The sequence below is a fragment of the Dendrobates tinctorius genome, unplaced genomic scaffold, assembly GCF_039654945.1.
Source record: "Dendrobates tinctorius isolate UK_male_01 unplaced genomic scaffold, ASM3965494v1 ptg000245l, whole genome shotgun sequence".
In the NCBI taxonomy this organism is placed as follows: Eukaryota; Metazoa; Chordata; class Amphibia; order Anura; family Dendrobatidae; genus Dendrobates; species Dendrobates tinctorius.
In genome coordinates, this window is record NW_027361912.1 from 1178092 (window position 1) to 1199447 (window position 21356).

The 21356-nt window shown below is 43.2% G+C and overlaps 1 protein-coding gene across 1 annotated transcript in view; it reads left to right on the forward strand.

The window, feature by feature from the left end:
* Positions 1–12407, forward strand: part of LZTS1 (leucine zipper tumor suppressor 1) — a 54444-nt gene extending 42037 nt beyond the window's left edge. Inside the window, exons 2-4 of the mRNA XM_073557124.1 lie at positions 8401–8876; positions 9055–9678; positions 10534–12407. Coding sequence (XP_073413225.1) covers positions 8511–8876; positions 9055–9678; positions 10534–11040 — 1497 coding nt within the window. The 5' untranslated portion in view covers positions 8401–8510 and the 3' untranslated portion in view covers positions 11041–12407. The remainder of the gene's footprint in view (positions 1–8400; positions 8877–9054; positions 9679–10533) is intronic.
* Positions 12408–21356: the final 8949 nt, after the last annotated feature.

The following is a 21356-nucleotide window of genomic DNA, read 5'->3' on the forward strand; positions in this document are numbered from 1 at the left end:
CCCATATTAGTAGGCCGTCTTTAAAGACCCCTTTAAGATATTAAACAGTAATAGTTTAGCTGTGTATCTTCTGTAATTTTCCTAACACCTGGGCTGCATAGTTTCTAGTGAGAACATGCTTGTTTATAGTATTCATCCAATTATCACATAGTTTTTTTTATCACTGTTTGGTGAGAACAGTGTATGTTTATATTCTCTAGTGAGAAAGTGTATGTTTATATTATTCATCCAATTACTGCATAGTTTCTTTATTAATGTTTGGTGAGAAATGTGTTTATAATATGGTGGAATATCTGGTACCATGAGTCTTTGGCATGTCATATCCAGTGATGTATTTGTCTGGTGTAGTGTGACATCTGAAGAGCTGGCCACTCAGAAGAGAGATATTATATTGGACAAATAAAATCTGTTAGAGTTTGAGTAACACTAAGTTACGCAAGCATTGCTTTTTTTCTAAACAATACATAATCTGGGCAAGATTTCAGCTAAGACAGAAGCCTGTTTACCTGTAGACCAGAGGGAATGCCCATGTGAGTCTACAGTGTGGATATCTCAGGAATTTCTCTGTCTTCGCCATTCGCTTCTCACGGTTGATGTTTCCAGACAGATGATGTTGCTATTCCTGGTGAAGTTTTGCTTTTTGCTTATGTAGTGTGCAATGTAAGTACTTTACCTTTGTGATTTATATTATGCAAAAGTGTATGCAATATCACACTATATCTTGTTTTCTATAATCATTTAATTATTGTAATAAAATTAATCGCCTTCTTTAAAGCCATATCCGAGCCCTTTAAGTACTTGGCAAAACACCCATTAGTGTGCCCAGCATAGATGCTCCATAAGAATGTGCCAGACATAGATACCACATGACAGTGTGATAAGCATAGATGCCCCACAACATTGTGTCAGACAGATTCCCTATAAGAATGTCCCAGACGTAGATGCCCCATAACAGTGTGATAAGCATAGATGCCCCACAACATTGTGTCAGACAGATTCCCTATAAGAATGTCCCAGACATAGATGCTCCTCAAGAATGTGCCAGACAGATTCCCTGTAAGAATGTGCCCGACAGAGATACAGAGATGCCCCTAACTGTGTTCTAAGCATAGACGCCCCATAACATTGTGCCAAAAATAGATGCCCATAACAGTTTGTCATCCACCAATGCCCCTATGCCAAACAGCTTCCCTATAATATGATAAAGACTGATAAGCTATAAAAATGTGCTAGCCATAGGTGCCCAGTAACAGTATGCCAACATTGGCATTCACCGATCTCCTTATTACAGTGTGCTAAACATAGATGCCCCATAATAGTATGGTAACCATTAATGCCCCATAAAAGTGTGTCATCCACTGATGTCCCATTAAGTGTTTCAGACATACAGTAAATGTCCCATAATAGTATGGTAACCGCTGATGCCTCGTAACTGTGTGAGACACAGATGCCCCATAAAATTGTGTCATCTACCGATGTCAACATAATAGGGTGCCAAACATAGATGCCCCTTAATAGTATGGTAACAGCAGATGCCCCATAAAAGTGTGTTATCCACTGATGTCCCCATAAGTGTTTCAGACAAAGGTGCCCCATAATAGTATGGTAACCGCTGATGCCTCGTAACTGTGTTGGACACAGATGCCCCATAACAATGTCACCCACCAAATGTTACCATAATATGGTGCCAAACCTAGATGTCCTATAATAGTGTGCCTCAAAGAACTTACACATTATAAAACTAGAAGTTTTTTATGCAGCAACTGCTTAGGAAGTGCTCCTCTTTGGGGGGGGAATTTTTGACGCTTTTCTTTTCCCGAAGTGTTTCATAAAGCATTTTTGCAACCTTTTGATTTGGCAATTCTGAGTGGATTGCATCAGGATTTTCTTCACAGAATGACATGCATGTTTTTTATTCACTAGGCCGCGATGGTTTCTTAAAACTATTTCAGAAAAAATAAATGCTGAAAAAACTCCTCATATGAACAATAAAATAAATAATGAAGTCAGGCAGTGTGCCCACGTTGCTTTTTTTAAGCATTTTTGACGCATTTTTCGGGGTCAAACCACATCAAAAACGCTTAAAAGAAGCATCCCATTCATTTTAATGCATTTTGGCCTTTTTGTGCCAATGGATGCATTTTTTACCACTAGCGGTAAAAAACGCAGCATGTTCATTAATTTCCGCTTAGGTCCGCGTTTTTGGCTATTTCCAAAGACAGAGATGTTGCCCCATGTGGTGATTTGACAAGTGTTCCTAAAGAGGGACAGAATCCTCAATATGAACACATGGCCTAGCTAGATTAGGCTAGTTTCACACTAGCGTTTATGAGCGCAGCGACGGCCTGCGCACGGCCGCCGCTAAGCCCCGCCCCCTGCCGCGCCCCGCCGGTAGCTCCGCCCACCGGCGCATGACACTGCATGCGCCCTGCATCCCCTATCTTTATCACAGGGGGCGCAGGCCGTGCCCAGTATACGTTTGGCGGCGCATGCGTCCTTTTGACGGTGCGCCGACCTGCGCCAAACGCAACCTGCTGCAGTTTGGTTGCGTCGGCGCACCGTCAAAAAGGCGCATGCGCCGCCAAACGCATACTGCGCACGGCCTGCGCCCCCTGTGATAAAGATAGGGGACGCAGGACGCATGCAGCGTCATGCGCCGGTGGGCGGAGCTACCAGCGGGCCGGGGCAGGGGGCGGGGCTTAGCTGCGGCCGTGCGCAGGCCGTCGCTGCGCTCATAAACGCTAGTGTGAAACTAGCCTTAGAAGGTCAAATTAATGAAACGGTCTGTTGTCCGCAGCAGCCAATCACAGAGCAGCTGTCATCTTTCAAGAGCCCAATTAGAATTGAAAGCTGTGCTGTGATTGGTCGCCATGGGCAACAGCGCCAGCTTGTCTGGTTTTAGCAATCTTCCCCATTATGTGTCTGCCAAGGAAGCCCTCATATCAGTCACTGGTGCCCTCAATGTAGGGTGTGTCTGATACTGATGCCCTAGAGTGTGTAATATAACTGCACTTAGACATCATAGCTTTCTGACATGGACAAAAATTAAATAAACCATAATAATGTAACAAAGCTAAAAGAGAATCTTATAAATTAAATTTTGTAAAATTACCAAAAAAAAAGGGCTTTCCCATAAATAGTATCTCCCGATATATTGCCAAAGTGAAGGTGTTGCCTAAAGGAGTCACTTTTACTAAGGACTTAATCGCAAAGGGTTAAAGGGTTTCCTTTTGCCATCTTATAGTGCAGACATATTGATAGAATAAGCAGGGGACTCAACATCTGGGACCCCCCTCACCAAAATTGAAGATGAATGAAATGTGGTACTGGTGTGAAAAGAGCCTTAGGCCAGAGTCACATGACCATACAGCAGCCATATTTTACGTCTTGTATTAGGGCCGCATTCCTCAGGCTGATGGTTAGGTGAACAAAACCATCCGAGAAAAGTGGTCCAATTATTCTATTCAGTTTGATCAGACTGGGATCAGATTTTCTCAGACATGAAGAGGAAAAAAAAAAGTTTCTTCATCTTCCCAATTATATCAGTCTGTGAAAATTGGGCGGTACTCGTTTGTCACCTGAGTGCGGTCCAATGTTTTCACAAACTCATATTTGCATTGTCGATTTTTGATCTTAGTGTCGGATCAAAATCGGACGTGTCTCCAACTTTTTCTCTGGTCAGCTCGGTCCGAGGAAAAAAAAAGAAAAAACGCAAACGTCTACAGCCCCACAGAGTATCATGGGTACAAGTGTCATCTGTGAAAACCCTGGAGAGCACTCATCCAAGATAGTTGCTCATATGCACGAGCCAAGATTGTGGGTCTCGTGCATCATACATTATTATTATTATACATTTATATAGCGCCATTTATTCCATGGCGCTTTACATGTGAAAAGGGGAAATATAGATAGGTATAAAAAACACGTGTAAGATAAGGGGTACAGAAGGAGAGAGAACCCTGCCCACGAGGGCTCACAGTCTACAGGGATGGGTGAGGATACACTAGGAGAGGGTAGAGCTGGTTGTGTTTTTGTGGTTTCATGGCTGAGGAATGCGCAGATCCGGGAAATATTTTTGAGTTTGAGGCGGCAGGAGTAGTCAAGGGCTTGGATAAGTGGTTTGAAAGAGAGGGCAGAGTCGAGGATGACCCCAAGGCACCGAGCGTGCGGGACTGGGGAAAGCGAGCAGCCATTGACATTGATGGATAGGTCTGGTGGAGGGGTAGAGTGAGATGGGGGAAAGATGATGAATTCTGTTTTGTCCATATTCAGTTTGAGAAAGCGAGCAGAGAAGAAGGCTGAGATAGACAGACATTGTGGGGTTTTGGTCAGTAAAGAGGTGAGGTCAGGTCCAGATAGGTAGATCTGCGTGTCATCGGCATAGAGGTGAAACTGCAAACCGTGGGATTCTATAAGTTGTCCCAGGCCGAAGGTGTAGCTGGAGAAGAGTAGGGGTCCTAGGACTGAGCCTTGAGGAACACCGACAGACAGAGGGTGAGGTGAGGAGGTGGTGTGTGAGAGGGAGACACTAAATGTTCAGTCTGTTAGGTATGATGAGATCCAGGATAGGGCCACATCTGTGATGCCAAGAGATGAGAGAATCTGTAGCAGGAGGAAATGGTCCACGGTGTCAAAGGCAGAAGACAGGTCCAGGAGAAGGAGGACAGAGTAGTGTCGCTTGCTCTTGGCGGCTAGTAGGTCGTTAGTGACTTTAGCTAGGGAAGTTTCAGTTGAGTGATGCGGTCGGAAGCAAGATTGTAGCCAGTCAAAGAGGGAACAGGAAGAGAGGTGGCAGGACACTTCAAGATATACATGCTGTTCCAGTAGTTTTGAGGCGTAAGGGAGAAGTGATATTGGGCAATAGACACAGAGGATGGGTCGAGGGAGGGCTTTTTGAGAATGGGTGTGATTGAGGCATGTTTGAAGGGTGAGAGAAAGACACCATTTGTAAGTGAAAGGTTGAAGAGGTGTGTTAGAATTGGGATGAAGACTGTGGCAAAGTTAGGGATAAGGTGGGACAGAAGCGGGTCAAGTGCACAAGTGGTGAGGTGTGATCTTGACAGGAGGGTGGAGAGCCGGTCTTCGGTCATGGTGGAGAAGCTGGCTTTGGAATAACATGGCTGAGTGGCAAAGAGGGGCATTCGGGGCTGCGGGCCAAAGCTTTCTCTGATCGTATAGATCTTCTGCTTAAAGAAGGAAGCAAAGTCTTCAGCAAAAATTAGAGGAGAGGAGGGGAGGTGCTGTGGGACGGAGTAGAGAATTGAAAGTGTTGAAGAGCTGTTTAGGGTTGTGAGACAGGGAGGATATGAGAGATGCGAAGTAAGTTTGTTTTGCGGCAGAGAGCGTGGACTTGAAGCTGGCAAGGGACTGCTTGTATGCACTGACGTGCTAGGTAGAATGGGTTCTCTTCCATCTCCACTCAGCGGCCCTGGAAACCCGTCTCAGTTCTTTGGTTTTGCTCTGCATGAGGGGTGCGGCCGAATCAAGTGTTGCTGTTATTGTGGTGTTTTAAAAAGTGGCAGCAGTGTCTGTGTCATGAAGGGAAGCTATGTCTGTAAGAGGGAGAAGGGACTCAGAGAGTGATTGAAATTGAGATGTTTGAGATTCCTGCAAAGGTGAGCGAGTTTGTGGAGTGGGGGTTGCGCAGTAGGAGAGGAGAGGGAAGAGAATGTCAGTAGGTTGCGGTCAGACAGGGGGAGGGGTGAGTTAGTGAGATTGGTGAGGGAACAGAGACGGGTGAAGATAATGGTCCTCTGCGGCCACTCACAAAGGTGGTCACACGCTGGACCGTAAGTGAGGGAAGCCGTGAGCAATAGAAGTTTAGAGGCAGCCGGGATGGAAGTGTCAATGGGGATGTTGAAATCGCCCATGATGATGGTGGGGATGTCAGCAGCGAGGAAATGGAGTAGCCAGGTGGTGAAGTGGTCGAGAAAGGTGGAGATGGCTAGTTCTGGGGGGCGGTAGATGACAGCCATTTAGAGTTTGGAGGGGGAATAGATGCAGACGGAGTGCACCTCGAACGAGGGAAGAGTAGCGGAGAGTGGGAGTGTAATAGGGATAAAGAAACAGGTATCAGACAGGAGCAAGCCAACTCCTCCACCATACATGTCTATGAGTCTGTCAGAGACCCCTGGTTGAGTCAAGAATTATAGCCATAACATGGACCATAAGATCATAAGACTATGCCCTAAGACCAGGGATCCCCAACCTGTAGCTCAAGAGCCACATGTGGTTTGTGGGCTCGTGAAGTGTGGCTCGCGGCTGTCTGCCAGCTTGGTGCATTTGGGTGTCACTATTGTTAGCGGGGCAGGAGCTGGATGTGGCTCATGACCCTTTCTCAGAGCTGGATGTGGCTCAAAACCCTCTTTCATAGCCGAATGTGGCTCTCAAGGTCAGAAAAAGTTGGGGACCTCTGCCCTGAGAGTATATCAACACTGAGTATTTTTGTGGGGGTCAAGAGCAACAAGAGTTGTAGTGGAAACTATTTCAGAAAACTTTCCTTCTTTGAGGAGTTTTTCATTTCCTGAAGCGGTTTTGAAGAATTTTTGTAATAGTTTTTTCCTGAAATGTTTTTTTTAACAGCCTTTTGATCGGACATTACTCAGGATTGGAGCAGATTCCATCAGAAGCTACTTCAAGACTCCTCAAAAAAGTCCATGCGCACATAACCTAATGGTGTGTGCACACGGCATCTTATTGACACCAATGTGAGTTTTTTAAGTAGAAGACGCTTAAGTAAAATGCCAGCTGTGTTTTTTTCTGAAGCCTCTTCTTTGTTGTTGTTCTTGTTTTTGTGGTGACTTTGCCAAGGGCATTTTTTTAATTTTTATTTTATGTTAAAAAAATAGTGGTGACGTAAGCTGAAGGCTTCTGAATAACGCTCAGATCACTTGTTTTAGCCGCTTCTTGAATTTTGAAGCCTGAAGCGGTTAAAAGAATTTACAAAAGACGGAACATATGCACAGAAAGACATTTTGACATTGCAGTACATTATATATTATTTTTCAAGTCTATCAAGCAATTTTCAGGAGGGTTCCAGGCGGAATCCAATGAAATGATGTTCTGTGTATATATGTTAAAGATGTGTTCTTTTTGATGAGTTTGTGTAGTATAAACTGAGCAGAGACAAGTTTTTGAGGAGTTTTGAGTTTTTGGTGAGGATTTTGAGAGCTTTCGCTCCGATTCTGCTCTAAAACTCATTGTGGACATACCCTAACAACTCCTATTTTTGCATTAGCTTTAATAAACCAGCCAATTGATCTGTAGGTATATCTTGACTTGTTTTCAGGAGAAATAGAGGACACAACCCCCGCCTTCAATTCTCCACGCTCATTTAAACCATGGAAGTTAAAATTATGGACTGCCTACATTATTAGCAGGGAGAAAATATGTATCATCATTTGCCCTCAAAACAATGCATAGAACCACTGCTGCTTATAAGATGAGCAGTAGTTATATTACTCTAATTGTTTACCAATTATGCATTTTATAGTAGAAAATGCAGGTGTCACTTGAAGCTTCAAGGCCCCAATGCAAAATCTTTTACGACACTTCTTCAGTCTCCACCTATGTTGTCCAAGTGCAATTTTTGCATCCAATACATCTACTCTTCTGATCAGGGTCATATGAAAAAGACGGTTTGAAGCCAAAAGTAACATATGAGAAACTTTGAAGTAAAAGAACAGAATAATCTAGCTCACCGCACTGCCTTGCTGGTAGGATCCAAATCCTGCGCACGGATTTGACTAGGCAGTCAATCAATAGTAGAAAAAAGGGAAGAAAGTTCCAGCGCCAGGAATGGAAAATTAAAAATCCATTTTATTGTGCCAATGCATATTAAAATTCCAGCAAGTACAGCATATCAGTCGGATGACTGCAGAACAACGCGTTTCGACGCCTCAGGTCTTAATCATGTTCAACATGATTAAGACCTGAGGCGACAAAACGCGTTGCTCTGCAGTCATCCGACTGATATGCCGTACTTGCTGGAATTTTAATATGCATTGGCACAATAAAATGGATTTTTAATTTTCCATTCCTGGCGCTGGAACTTTCTTCCCTTTTTTCTACATATGAGAAGCTTTGGACTTTAAGTGCCTGAGCCCACCAGAGAAAATTATTCTAACCTTCACACTCAATGCACATTTCCACTATTGTATAAAACTTATTTGAAACCATCCTAGTGGCAAGTGAACAGCCCTAGTTGCCTCCAAATGGTGTTAAATTCTGGGATCCATTATTGTGTAAGAGCTCAGGCCAACTTGCAGGTCTTCTGATACTCTGTTGGATCATTCACAACCTGCATGTAGACAAACAAGTGATTGTCGCATAATCTCATTGCATTTAAAACTTAGTGACTGGATAAAGCTATATTTCACCACTTTTCCTTTTGTCCCGTAGGTTCTTAAAATAAAAAGATGGGTGACCCTGGAATATGACCATTGGCCTTTCAATTTTCTCTCCAGCTCTTTGCCTAATTTACCCTCTTAACTGTCCATTCTGGAGACACAATGGGCAGCGTGGGTAGCCTCCTCTCTGGGCATGGCTTCAACAGCAAGCATGGAAGAGGTTCTCAGCATCGTGGGCGAAAACCCCCACACCTCAAGAAATTGAGTCGTTGCTCAGATGGGATCCTACGATTTGGTTTTTCCCAGGAATCAGGACATACCAAGGGAGGGGGATCTAAGATGGGTCGGAGTGAAGATTTCTTCTATATTAAAGTAAGCCAGAAATCCCATGTGGGTCCAAGGCAGGATTATCATGAAAGAGTGTCCAACACTGAGCCAGAAAGTCAGCCAGTCCAGGAGTATCCGGTGCCAACAAGCAAGCCATGTAACCCACCCAGCTTGATCCACTTTCCCAATCGGCTAGAATTGGTAAGAATATCTTTATAGACCAATATCCTATTGTAGCATTTTTAAATTTATTTGCCCTGAGATTTGCATACATTTTCAAGTTCTTATTTGTAAGCGATATCTATGGAATATCGTAATAAATGTAGATAATTTGGTTTCAAGTGTAAAAGTCAACTAATAGTTGGCATTTTTTTTCTAGGAAATGAATGCCTTGCGCCCAACACCTCTTAAGCCTGGAATGCGAAGAAACTCAGCGGTCACATGTTACCCAGCGGCAGAGAGTGGGCCTCAACTTTCTCTGTATTACCGGCCAGATCGTCTGCGAGAGGCAGAAAGTCAGGCAGGGCACTGCATACGTGGCATGTCAGAATCCGGCAGAAACTCCATGTCCAGCCTTCCAACACATCCCAGCAAGCTTGGAACAGCATGCCAACTGGATGCATTACTAATGCCAACAGGTCGTTTTGGAGGCAGTGCCCACAATATCACCCAGAGTTCCAGAAGCAACATGTTGAGCCTTAGAGCAATGTCTTTGTCAGATGGTGGGAACGCCAATAAAATTATCAGCGTACCACCCAAGTCAGGATTAAGGTCTCCGCCATCGTGTGATGACTTGGCAAGATCAGAACCCGGTGACAAAACAGATGAAGGTCACAGAGGTCCTACCAGGTCCAGGCAAAGTTCACAAAGGGGCCAAAGAGGCCAACACATGCTACAGATTCAATTGGCACAGGAGCGCGAGTCTAAGGAAAGCAAGGTCCGAGCATATGAAAAAGAGAGGAAGCTTTCCATGAGTCCATCAATGGATGAAACACAGTGGGAGGTGAGACTATAAAAAATGTTTAAGAGACTCAGGACGGAATATAAATTTTTAGAAAGAGAAAAAACAATAAAGAAATAAATAAAGCTGCATGTTTTCCATAAGTTTAGGCACCAAGTATGGGATTGGAGGCCATCATGGCCATAGGTACCACTTCAGTAGGGACAGATAATGCACCTTATCTTTTTGTTCACTCTAAGGGCCAGCCATGAGTGGTACAAGTATAGAAAATATATCAAATAAGGTTGATTTAATTAAAGATAGTTTTTTTTAATTTCACTGGTTTACCTAGGAAGAAACTTTCAGTTTAGGCTATGTTCACAATGGCATAAACTCATATACACCACCTCTACAGCTTAAAATGGGTACCACAAATGCGAAAAAAAAATACCCTTTTAACATCTTATTGTATTATAATGTATTCAAAAACCCAGCTGACTTGGTGCTTATTGAGGGACATATATACTTGCAAGGCATACAGTTGAAAATGACTGGACATTTTACCAGTATATAAGCCAAACGTGGGCCATAAACATAAGAACAGTGTTATTTATGCTTTACTGTTGAGACATGTGACAACCTCAGATGAGCTCCCATAACGCACAATGTAATGCTTAATTTCACCTGTGGTGGTGCTGTGGGCAAATTAAACACTTGCTGACAGTCACTCACTGATCGCCGGTATTCCCAGTAGAAAGCTATCCAGTGATTAGCTTATTATCAGTAGACCCTTTTAACAAATAAAAAAAATCACCGCCCAAAAGCAGACAAATATTAACGTCTTCCAGCACTAAAAATGTGATAATGAAGAGTTGAGGAAATTGTTTTATTTATCTAATTTTACATTACTTCCTGCAGGTATGCCAGAAATCATCAGAAATTGCATCCCTTCGTCAACAGCTACGAGAAACTCAAGAAGAGTCTTCCCTTCGAGCCAGTGAAATTCTCAGTTTGAAAGCCCAACTGCGGGAGACTAAAGGCCGAGCGGAGGCCCAGGAACAGCGGGCAAGGGAAGTGGAAGAAAGGCTACGTGTCTCGGAAGCAGAAAGAGAAGACCGAGAAGAGGCAGACTCATCAGAGGCTGAGATGGAGACTCTTCGCACGGAGCTCGAGGCAGAACGACAGAACAACGAGCAGATGACGGATGTCTTCCAGAGGGAGAGGAAGACTTGGCGAGATGAGAAGGAGAAGGTCATCCGTTATCAGCGCCAGCTGCAGCAAAATTACCTTCATATGTGCCAACGATGTCAAGCCCTGGAGCAGAGGCTGCGGGCTCTAAGTGGAGAGGACCTGGATGATGGGCCCATCATGACCCTTCCTGATATGGAGCTCTCCTTCCAGGACATATTAGCCACAGAGATATGATTGGAGTAGTGTGAGAACAGATGCGAGTCAGTGAGAGAATGGTTGAGTGCTTTGTGTCTCGCTGAATGTACTTGGGGTTATAAAGTAGCTTATGTCGAACTACATACCGTAGCATGCGCCGGGGCGTAGCTATGGGAAAATTGGCCTAAACAGTAGATGTCGGGGATTGTCAACAATCGCTGCTGCCTAGGAAAGGGTGTATAAGGCTAGGCCAGCAAAGTGAGGTTTTGCCTAAAATGGGGGAAGCCATGAAGGGCATGAATGACAGTGTATTGTTACTGCGAGCCAACGTTTGAGTAAAAGGATGAATGCGTTGTGCATAAAGTGGTTGTATGTTGCTGTGTGCGCTCACAAAGTATATTTTATGTGTATAAAGAACCCTTCTTCTAACACCCTACTGGTTCTCTTTGTACTTTGATCATTTTGTGCAAATCACCAGAATAACCAAGATGGTCCATGTGATGTGGAGTTTGTGCCGCACGCAAATCTGTTTGTGTTCTGTGCACTGGTGATACGAAAACCGAACAGACACTATGAGAACTGAAGAAGGTGTTAGAACGCCATAAATCTATGTAGGCCACCAGCAATGGGACAACCACTCGACTAGTCCACTGCTTGAAAAATGAAGACGAAAACATTGACCACTGACCTCTGATGAAAAGTGGTGCTAATGGAAAACAAAACAACACTGTGCTGGATGATCGAAGTTCTGAACAACATTCTGGAAGAAGGTTCCAAAAATCACAGTAATGTGTCAAACATTGGTATAAGTTGGCACTTAAAAATAGCAGAACTGACGGCAGGACTAGTGGAACATTGCTGCTCCAATATAAGACATACAAAAAAAAAGTTAATAGATAAAACTTTCATAGGCCAGTCAAGCCGAATAATGCACTGCTGGTCATTCGCAAGTCAGACAATCAGTTGACGTCTAAATGCCATAAACAAATGCACTGAAGGATCTAAGTGACCATTGTGATGCTAAGCCTTTATGAATGTATGGGTGGAGGGGATAATACTCCAATCCCCCTTTTGCTAACATTTGGGGTGAGATTACAGTGTCAGGATACTTGGGTTTGGGAAGCCATATTTCTTTGTGTCTAGTGCAGCCTGGAAGCTGCTAACTGGGTGACAAAATCTCAAATTTGATGTTTACACAATCTAAATAAAAGAAATCTATGATATGATGTGCTGCTGTATTATGACGATCTATGTGTAATGTATCTCCTTTCATTGGTCACCATTGATGGTTGTTTTTGGTTTCTCTCAGTTATTAAGCATTGTATTGCCAGCGAATCATTCACGATTTTCTTGTAGAGATGGGCCTCAGGGTGGACTATTAAAATATTTTATTTTTTATTTACAAATCGCATGTCCTATTATACTTTGTAGTTATTTTCTGTCTAACTTTGCGTTCCATGAAACCCAAATTTCTAGGTTCCTATCATGCAGGTCTCACAGGATAGGTGATAAATTCATGATCACTGGGGGTTCAACCCAAATTCCCCTTTGTGACTGGTGTGATAGTGACCACCACTCCTATAGACAATGAATGGAGCAGGGGTCGTACATACTCACACTGCATTCACACATGGGAGTCCGGTACCCTGTTCTCATGATTGGTGAGCCGTACCCACCAGTGATCTTACATGTGTGACCTATTCTGTGTATTACAAGGTTTGAAGAATTTCATTATATCAAGGTCTTTTGCAAAAACTACCATCATCAATACTAACTCAAAGTAAAGTCCAAGATGACATGTTGGTAGAGAAGTTGATGGCCATGTTAAAAATGCAACGCTAGTGAGCTAGGGATAACAACTGCATGTATTTGGAGACCACCCTTGGCAGCCAATCTACTTTGTGAATCTTTACAGTAGAAGTGGGTCCTAATTAAATAAGAATATGACACCCTTTCCTTTTGGGATATGGACAACTGACCACCACAAACTTTTTTCCCTTATGAACCACTGTTATTCGAGAAGTAGTGGTCCTACAAAACTGGAGCACGTCCTCTAAAATCTGATGTCATTCTGAAATTGATTGTCTCATAAGGATACCCCTTGACTATATGCCCTAAAGGGTAACTAATGTAATTGAGGAGGCAGTCCTTAAGCTTTCATACTTTAAATGATTTTTTTTTTAACATTTTTGCAGGCTAAATTGGGGCACCTTAATGGGACTGTCTCATGAAGAGAAACTCTGACCATATGCCACATTAGGGAATTAGATAAGCAAGATAAGATGTCATTGACTGGCCAGATATAGCCATCCATACGTTGCATGGTTGGTCATTGATTTGAGAACTTGGCAGGTAATGCTACATTCAGTTAGAAATGTATAGACAGAAGGTGATAACAGCTAATTGTCAGGAGTTAAAGATTTTAAAACAGGGTATTCTTGTCAAAGTTTTTACTTTAAGCCTTGCCAGAAGATCTACAGTAAATTTTGCTTGAGGTTGTAGCTTTAAAGAATTCATGGGAATTGATTAAAGGAAACAGCGCAATCAAATTTGCTTGAGGTTGACCTGTAGTTGTGGTTCCCAAACTAATAACCAGTAAGTGGACACTGCCATGACACACCAAAAGCAGTATGGACCATTGATGGAGATGAGATGGATGTCATCCAGAAGACGACAACTGACTGGAATAAAGCTAAAGATTAAACCAAGATGCCTGCAGAAACCAAGATACCAGAAGAATGAGCCAGAACTAACCAAGAACATTACTCTAGCCAAGGAGAAGGCAATGACAAGAGAAATAGAGTGGATGTCAGGGCCAATAAACACAAGATGAGAGTCAGGAAGTTTGAAGGTCAGACAAGACATAGCTAAAGACTTATCAAAGCTTTGACTAATTATGAGCTACCATGCTGGGCACCGGATCGATAGAAGAGTAAGTAGCATAACAAGAGGTAGGTAGACCTCATCCAGAGGGATTTATATTAATTATTAACATACACTGATGGATGACATTTAACAAGTTCTAGACATTGAAGTCAACACACATCTATAGAGCGTAAAAGTGAAGAGAAACCACCATCTTTGGGACCACTTTGAAAAGTAATTTCCATTAAGGTGTTGGCCGGGTAGTCGACTTTTATAAATAAGCATTATCCTTGCAAGATAAAAATAACATACACTCACCTTCCGCAGTTGTGCCATTCCATCAATGCCGGTGCAGTGTCTATCAAGGCTCTTGTAATGTTGTTACGCCAAGTCAGCTGTGCAGCCAATGTCAAAGCTGAATGCTTACTTTAAAGAGGTTGACCAGGTAATTATATAATTTAATTTATAGATTTTATGTCATCTTTTTTATCGGTTGCCATACAGATTTAGTATTTTACATTTTAATTGAACATTTCTATACTTCTTTCAGTTGTCCTTGAAAATCCTCATAGCGATCTTCTACAACTTCATGCCTGTACGTAGCCAAAACAGGACACCTCCAACGAGTTCCTACTGTGCATCAATTTGTTTTTAAAGCATTCTGAGGCCTCTCCAACCACTATTGACAACACTATTGCTGGGGCACTAGGTATAAGGCAATATTTTGAGTGACACTATTATTTTAAAAGGTCAATATAGCAGTCAGGACTAGAGCCAGCACACGATGACCCCCAAGCAATAGCCAAAACCAGAGGGACCTTGGGGGCTGAACTCTGTCTAGGTTTCAATTTGAGACATGCAGTGCAGGTGTGTGTGCTGCATCTATGTAATGCCCACTTTTGGGTGTTTACATAAAACCTGCCCTCTTGCAACTCAACTGCTTAGATGTTGCAGTCCCTACTGTCCTAAATCTATAAGAGGTAAACTGCTGTGATCGCAGCTACCTTACGGATGGTACTGGGTGGATTAATGGAACTCTACTTTTTTTTTAACTTTTGCTGTCCCATTAATGGGCTTAAACCAGGAAACACTGGGTCTTTAGTACCATACAATGTATTATTTTAGAATACTATATTGCATTGCATTGTCCCATCAGAGATGTCCATTAGGAGTACAAATACAGCAACAACAGGGGTCTTCATTGGGCTCTTGAATGTCATTTCATCCCATACTCTGTGTCTAACGGCTTAGATGTCATGATCACTATTGTCTGCAACATCTAAGCGGTTGACCTGCTAACAGCTCACATCGCGGCAGGTGATGTATTACTTGTCAATTAATTGTCAATTAACTTGTCAATTAATTATTAATAGTCAATTGTATTACTAAGTGGCATGTACAGTTGTGGCCAAAAGTATTGACACCCCTGCAATTCTGTCAGATAATACTCAGTTTCTTCCTGAAAATGATTGCAAACACAAATTCTTTGGTATTATTATCTTCATTTAATTTCTTAAATGAAAAAACACAAAAGAGAATGAAGCAAAAAGCAAAACATTGATTATTTCACACAAAGCTCCAAAAATGGGCCAGACAAAAGTATTGGCACCCTCAGCCTAATACTTGGTTGCACAACCTTTAGCCAAAATAACTGCGACCAACCGCTTCCGGTAACCATCAGTGAGTTTCTTACAATGCTCTGCTGGAATTTTAGACCATTCTTCTTTGGCAAACTGCTCCAGGTCCCTGATATTTGAAGGGTGCCTTCTCCAAACTGCCATTTTTAGATCTCTCCACAGGTGTTCTATGGGATTCAGGTCTGGACTCATTGCTGGCCACCTTAGAAGTCTCCAGTGCTTTCTCTCAAACCATTTTCTAGTGCTTTTTGAAGTGTGTTTTGGGTCATTGTCCTGCTGGAAGACCCATGACCTCTGAGGGAGACCCAGCTTTCTCACACTGGGCCCTACATTATGCTGCAAAATTTGTTGGTAGTCTTCAGACTTCATAATGCCATGCACACGGTCAAGCAGTCCAGTGCCAGAGGCAGCAAAGCAACCCCAAAACATCAGGGAACCTCCACCATGTTTGACTGTAGGGACCGTGTTCTTTTCTTTGAATGCCTCTTTTTTTCTCCTGTAAACTCTATGTTGATGCCTTTGCCCAAAAAGCTCTACTTTTGACTCATCTGACCAGAGAACATTCTTCCAAAATGTTTTAGGCTTTTTCAGGTAAGTTTTGGCAAACTCCAGCCTGGCTTTTTTATGTCTTGGGGTAAGAAGTGGGGTCTTCCTGGGTCTCCTACCATACATTCCCTTTTCATTCAGATGCCGACGGATAGTACGGGTTGACACTGTGGTACCCTCGGACTGCAGGGCAGCTTGAACTTGTTTGGATGTTAGTTGAGGTTCTTTATCTAACATCCGCACAATCTTGCGTTGAAATCTCTTGTCAATTTTTCTTTTCCATCCACATCTAGGGAGGTTAGCCACAGTGCCATGGGCTTTAAACTTCTTGATGACACTGCGCACGGTAGACACAGGAACATTCAGGTCTTTGGAGATGGACTTGTAGCCTTGAGATTGCTCATGCTTCCTCACAATTTGGTTTCTCAAGTCCTCAGACAGTTCTTTGGTCTTCTTTCTTTTCTCCATGCTCAATGTGGTACACACAAGGACACAGGACAGAGGTTGAGTCAACTTTAATCCATGTCAACTGGCTGCAAGTGTGATTTAGTTATTGCCAACACCTGTTAGGTGCCACAGGTAAGTTACAGGTGCTGTTAATTACACAAATTAGAGAAGCATCACATGATTTTTCGAACAGTGCCAATACTTTTGTCCACCCTCTTTTTTATGTTTGGTGTGGAATTATATCCAATTTGGCTTTAGGACAATTCTTTTTGTGTTTTTTCCTTTAAGACAAATTAAATGAAGATAATAATACCAAAGAATTTGTGCTTGCAATCATTTTCAGGAAGAAACTGAGTATTATCTGACAGAATTGCAGGGGTGTCAATACTTTTGGCCACAACTGTAGACGTTCTTTACGTTTGTAGTTCCCTTTTTATAGAAATCATGTCTGAGTATACAGGTGCATTGATGTATTCAGACTTATATTAACCTACGGATGAGTTTTGTAACAGAGAGCAATGCTCGCCGTGTGCCTGCTTCTTGCAGCCCACACACAGCAGATGAAGATGCTAATGAGCTATAATTGTTCTTCAGAGAGAAATTATCGCAGAACTCATTACATAAAGAAAAGAGGGGGTTAGAGATCGCAGTCTGATAGAACATCCTGCTACTCAAACCAAACTAACCCTGTGCACTCCACTATAAGCTGCAATCCACGAAAGCCTCGCTTTTGACTCAGTGCAAAATCTGATTAGGAATACCAGTGACCTGTTAGGGTTCATTATTCCTGGTACTGTGGATAAAGTATTGCAATACTTCCTAGCATCTGTCAAAAACTATTAAGTAGAAATCAATTTGCAGGACCCTCGTGGCATCCAGATCAGTTTTTCGGGGCCGCTGGAAAGGAGTCCTGAGAACCATCTCTTACCTGTCACCATCTCCATTTCCTCTTGATTAGCTGGACTGGTGCGACATCATCATTTTGGCATAATGCACACATGACATTGTGACCGGCTGGCTAATCAAAATTGGAGCCGGGCAGGTCGGAAGGAGGTTTGCAGGGCTCCTGTTACACCCATCTCGACTTGGCAGGGCTCCTCCTCCTTCCGCTATGGCTGCTGCTCTCTGTTGAGCTCCACGTCCCATTTTTAAAGTGGTCCGGCTTACCTGCATGACATCTCCCTAGGCTTTATTTGGACACATGCCTGTGTCTGAATATTAAACTAGAAGTACTGTATGTCCTACAGACTTTTGTTTTGGCCTCTGACCTTATCCAAGTCCTCAGTTCCTGTCATGTCTTCCTGCCTTTATGGCTTCTACCCAGTCCTGTATTGCCAATTTTCTGAGTCCTCTACATTCCAGACAGCCTGGTGTGCCGACGCCCAGGGTCCATTTGTCCAACCTGAAATGAGGCTTAGTGGACCCACTTCAAAAGGTGAGCCTAACAGCTCTCATCCAGCGGCCATGGAATACTGACCAGGCCCCTGCAACTGTATGCGCTCATCTCTACTATGGAGGTGTAAACTTGCTAGCTCTTCCCCCATGTTATACCTTCTGCAGTGGAAAATATATCCACATATCAAAGTCACCAACCAACCTCAAACTGAAAAGTGACCATGTATTTCATACGTATAATCATCGTACCTGGCACTTTGACTCCCGTTGCCTTTTCCGCTCAGCTTGGTGTTCTGTTCCTCCTGTTTCCAAGTTTGCCACTGGGCTAGCATGTGGAGTACAGTGATAGGTCCAAATTATGCCTCCAAAGGGCTGCAGGATAGGGGAGGCAGGAAAGATGTTGCTTAATGCTCAAAATTAACCTCTGTTCTCTGTATGACAACCCATCCAGTAGCCATTTTGGAGGAATGGAACACCAAGCCAAGAGGAAGAGGGAGCAGGAGGCAAATGGAAAAAACAGGAAAGATGATTATACCCTTGAAATGTATAATCACTTTTTAGTCCTAGGCTGGAGGGTCAATTTAACCCCTTCCTGACATCCGACGGTATATCCCGTCCATGGGACCTGGGCCCCTATGCCCATGGACGGGATAGTACGTCGGGCGCGATCAGCGGCGCCCACGTGGTGAGCGCCGCTGATCGCGGCCGGGTGTCAGCTGATTATCACAGCTGTCACCCGGCACAATGTGTCAGGGGCGGTCACGGACCGCCCCCGACATGTTAACCCCTTGCACACCGCGATCAAACATGATCGCGGTGTACCGGGAGTTAAAGGGAAGCATCGGCAGGGAGGGGGCTCCCTCCGTGCTTCCCTGAGCCCCCCACGGCAGCGCAATGTGCAGCGCTGCTGCGGGGGACTCCTTTCCTCCAGGCCCCCAAATCCAAGATGGCGACGGGGGCCTTCGGGGGCCTGAGGAAGCTGGCTTCCTCAGTGCCTGCAAAGCGCAGGCATGAGGAAGCCTTCTGCAGTGCCTGTGTCAGATCGCTGATCTGTCACAGTGATCTGTGATGTGACAGATCAGCGATCTGTCACAGGACAGTGATGTCCCACCTGGGACTATTTAATAAAGTAAAAAAAAAAATAAAAAAAGTGTAAAAATAATTTTAAAAAATCGCCAAATAAATTAGAAAAAAAAAAAAATATTCCCCCAATAAATCCATTTTTTGGAAAAAAAAAACAATAAAAGTACACATATTGGGTATCGCCGTGTCTGTAACGACCTGCCCTATAAAACTGTCCCATTAGTTAACCCCTTTAGCGAACCCCTTAAAAAATAAAAATAAAAAACGAAGCAAAAAATAATGATTTATTATCATACTGCCAAACAAAAAGTGTGATAACGCGCGATCAAAAAGACGCATATAAATATCTATGGTACCGCTGAAAACGTCATCTTGTCCTGCAAAAAAAGAGCCACCACACAGCATCATCAGCGAAAAAATAAAAAAGTTATAGCTCGCAGAATAAAGCGATGCAAAAATAATTAATTTTTATATAAAATAGTTTTCATTGCATAAAACCGACAAAAACATAAAAAAACGACCTAAATGAGGTATCGCTGTAACCGTACTGACCCGAAGAATAAAACCGCTTTATCAATTTTACCGCACGCGGAACGGTGTAAACGCAACCCCCCAAAAGAAATTCATGAAACGCTGGTTTTTCTTCATTCTGCGTCCCAAAAATCGGAATAAAAAGCGATCAAAAAATTTCACGTGCCCGAAAATGGTACCAATAAAAACGTCAACTCGTCCCACAAAAAATAAGACCTCACATGACCCGGTGGGTCAAAATACGGAAAAATTATAGCTCTCAATATGTGGTGATGCAAAAACTATTTTTACAATAAAAAGCATCTTTTAGCGTGCGACAGCTGCCAAAAATAAAAACCGCCATAAATAGTAAATCAAACCCCCCGTTATCACCCCCTTAGTTAGGGAAAAATAATAAAATAAAAAAAATGTATTTATTTCCATTTTCCATTAGGGTTAGGGCTAGGGTTAGGGCTAGGGGTGTGTTGGGGTAGGGTTAGGGCTAGGGTTAGGGTTAGGGTAGGGTTAGGGTTAGGGCTAGGGTTAGGGCTAGGGTTAGGGCTAGGGTTAGGGTTAGGGCTAGGGGCATGTTGGGGTTCGGGTTGGAGTTAGAATTGGGGGTTTCCACTGTTTGGGCACATCAGGGGCTCTCCAAATGCAACATGGCGTCTGATCTCAATTCCAGCCAATTCTGAGTTGAAAAAGTCAAATGGTGCTCCTTCCCTTCCAAGCTCTGCCATGCGCCCAAACAGTGTTTTACCCCCACATGTAGGGTATCAGCCTACTCAGGACAAATTGCAAAACAATTTTTGGGGTCCAATTTCTCCTGTTACCCTTAGGAAAATAAAAAATTGGGGGCAAAAATATCATTTTTGTGGAAAAAAATGATTTTTTTATTTTCACGTCCGAGTGTTATAAACTTCTGTGAAGCACTTGGGGGTTCAAAGTGCTCACCACACATCTAGATAAGTTCCGTGGGGGGACTAGTGTCCAAAATGGGGTCACTTGTGGGGAGTTTAAATAGTTTAGGTACATCAGGGGCTCTCCAAACGCACATGACACCCGCAGACCATTCCATCAAAGTCTGCATTCCAAAACGTCACTACTTCCCTTCCGAGCCCCGACGTGTGCCCATACAGTAGTTTTCTCCCACATATGGGGTATCAGCATACTCAGGACAAATTGGACAACAACTTTTAAGGTCCAATTTCTCCTGGTACCCTTGGGAAAATAAAAAAATGGTGACTAAAAGATCATGTTTGTGGAAAAAATACAAATTTTTTATTTTCACGCCCGGGCGTTATAAACTTCTGTGAAGCACTGGGGGGTTCAAAGTGCTCACCACACATCTAGATAAGTTCCTTGGGGGGTCTAGTTTACAAAATGGTGTCATTTGTGGGGGGTTTCCACTGTTTAGGTACATTAGGGGCTCTCCAAAGGCAACATGACACCCGCAGACCATTCCATCAAAGTCTGCATTCCAAAACGTCACTACTTCCCTTCCGAGCCCCGACGTGTGCCCATACAGTAGTTTTCTCCCACATATGGGGTATCAGCATACTCAGGACAAATTGGACAACAACTTTTAAGGTCTAATTTCTCCTGGTACCCTTGGGAAAATAAAAAAATGGTGACTAAAAGATCATGTTTGTGGAAAAAATACGAATTTTTTATTTTCACGCCCGGGCGTTATAAACTTCTGTGAAGCACTGGGGGGTTCAAAGTGCTCACCACACATCTAGATAAGTTCCTTGGGGGGTCTAGTTTACAAAATGGTGTCATTTTTGGGGGGTTTCCACTGTTTAGGTACATTAGGGGCTCTCCAAAGGCAACATGACACCCGCAGACCATTCCATCAAAGTCTGCATTCCA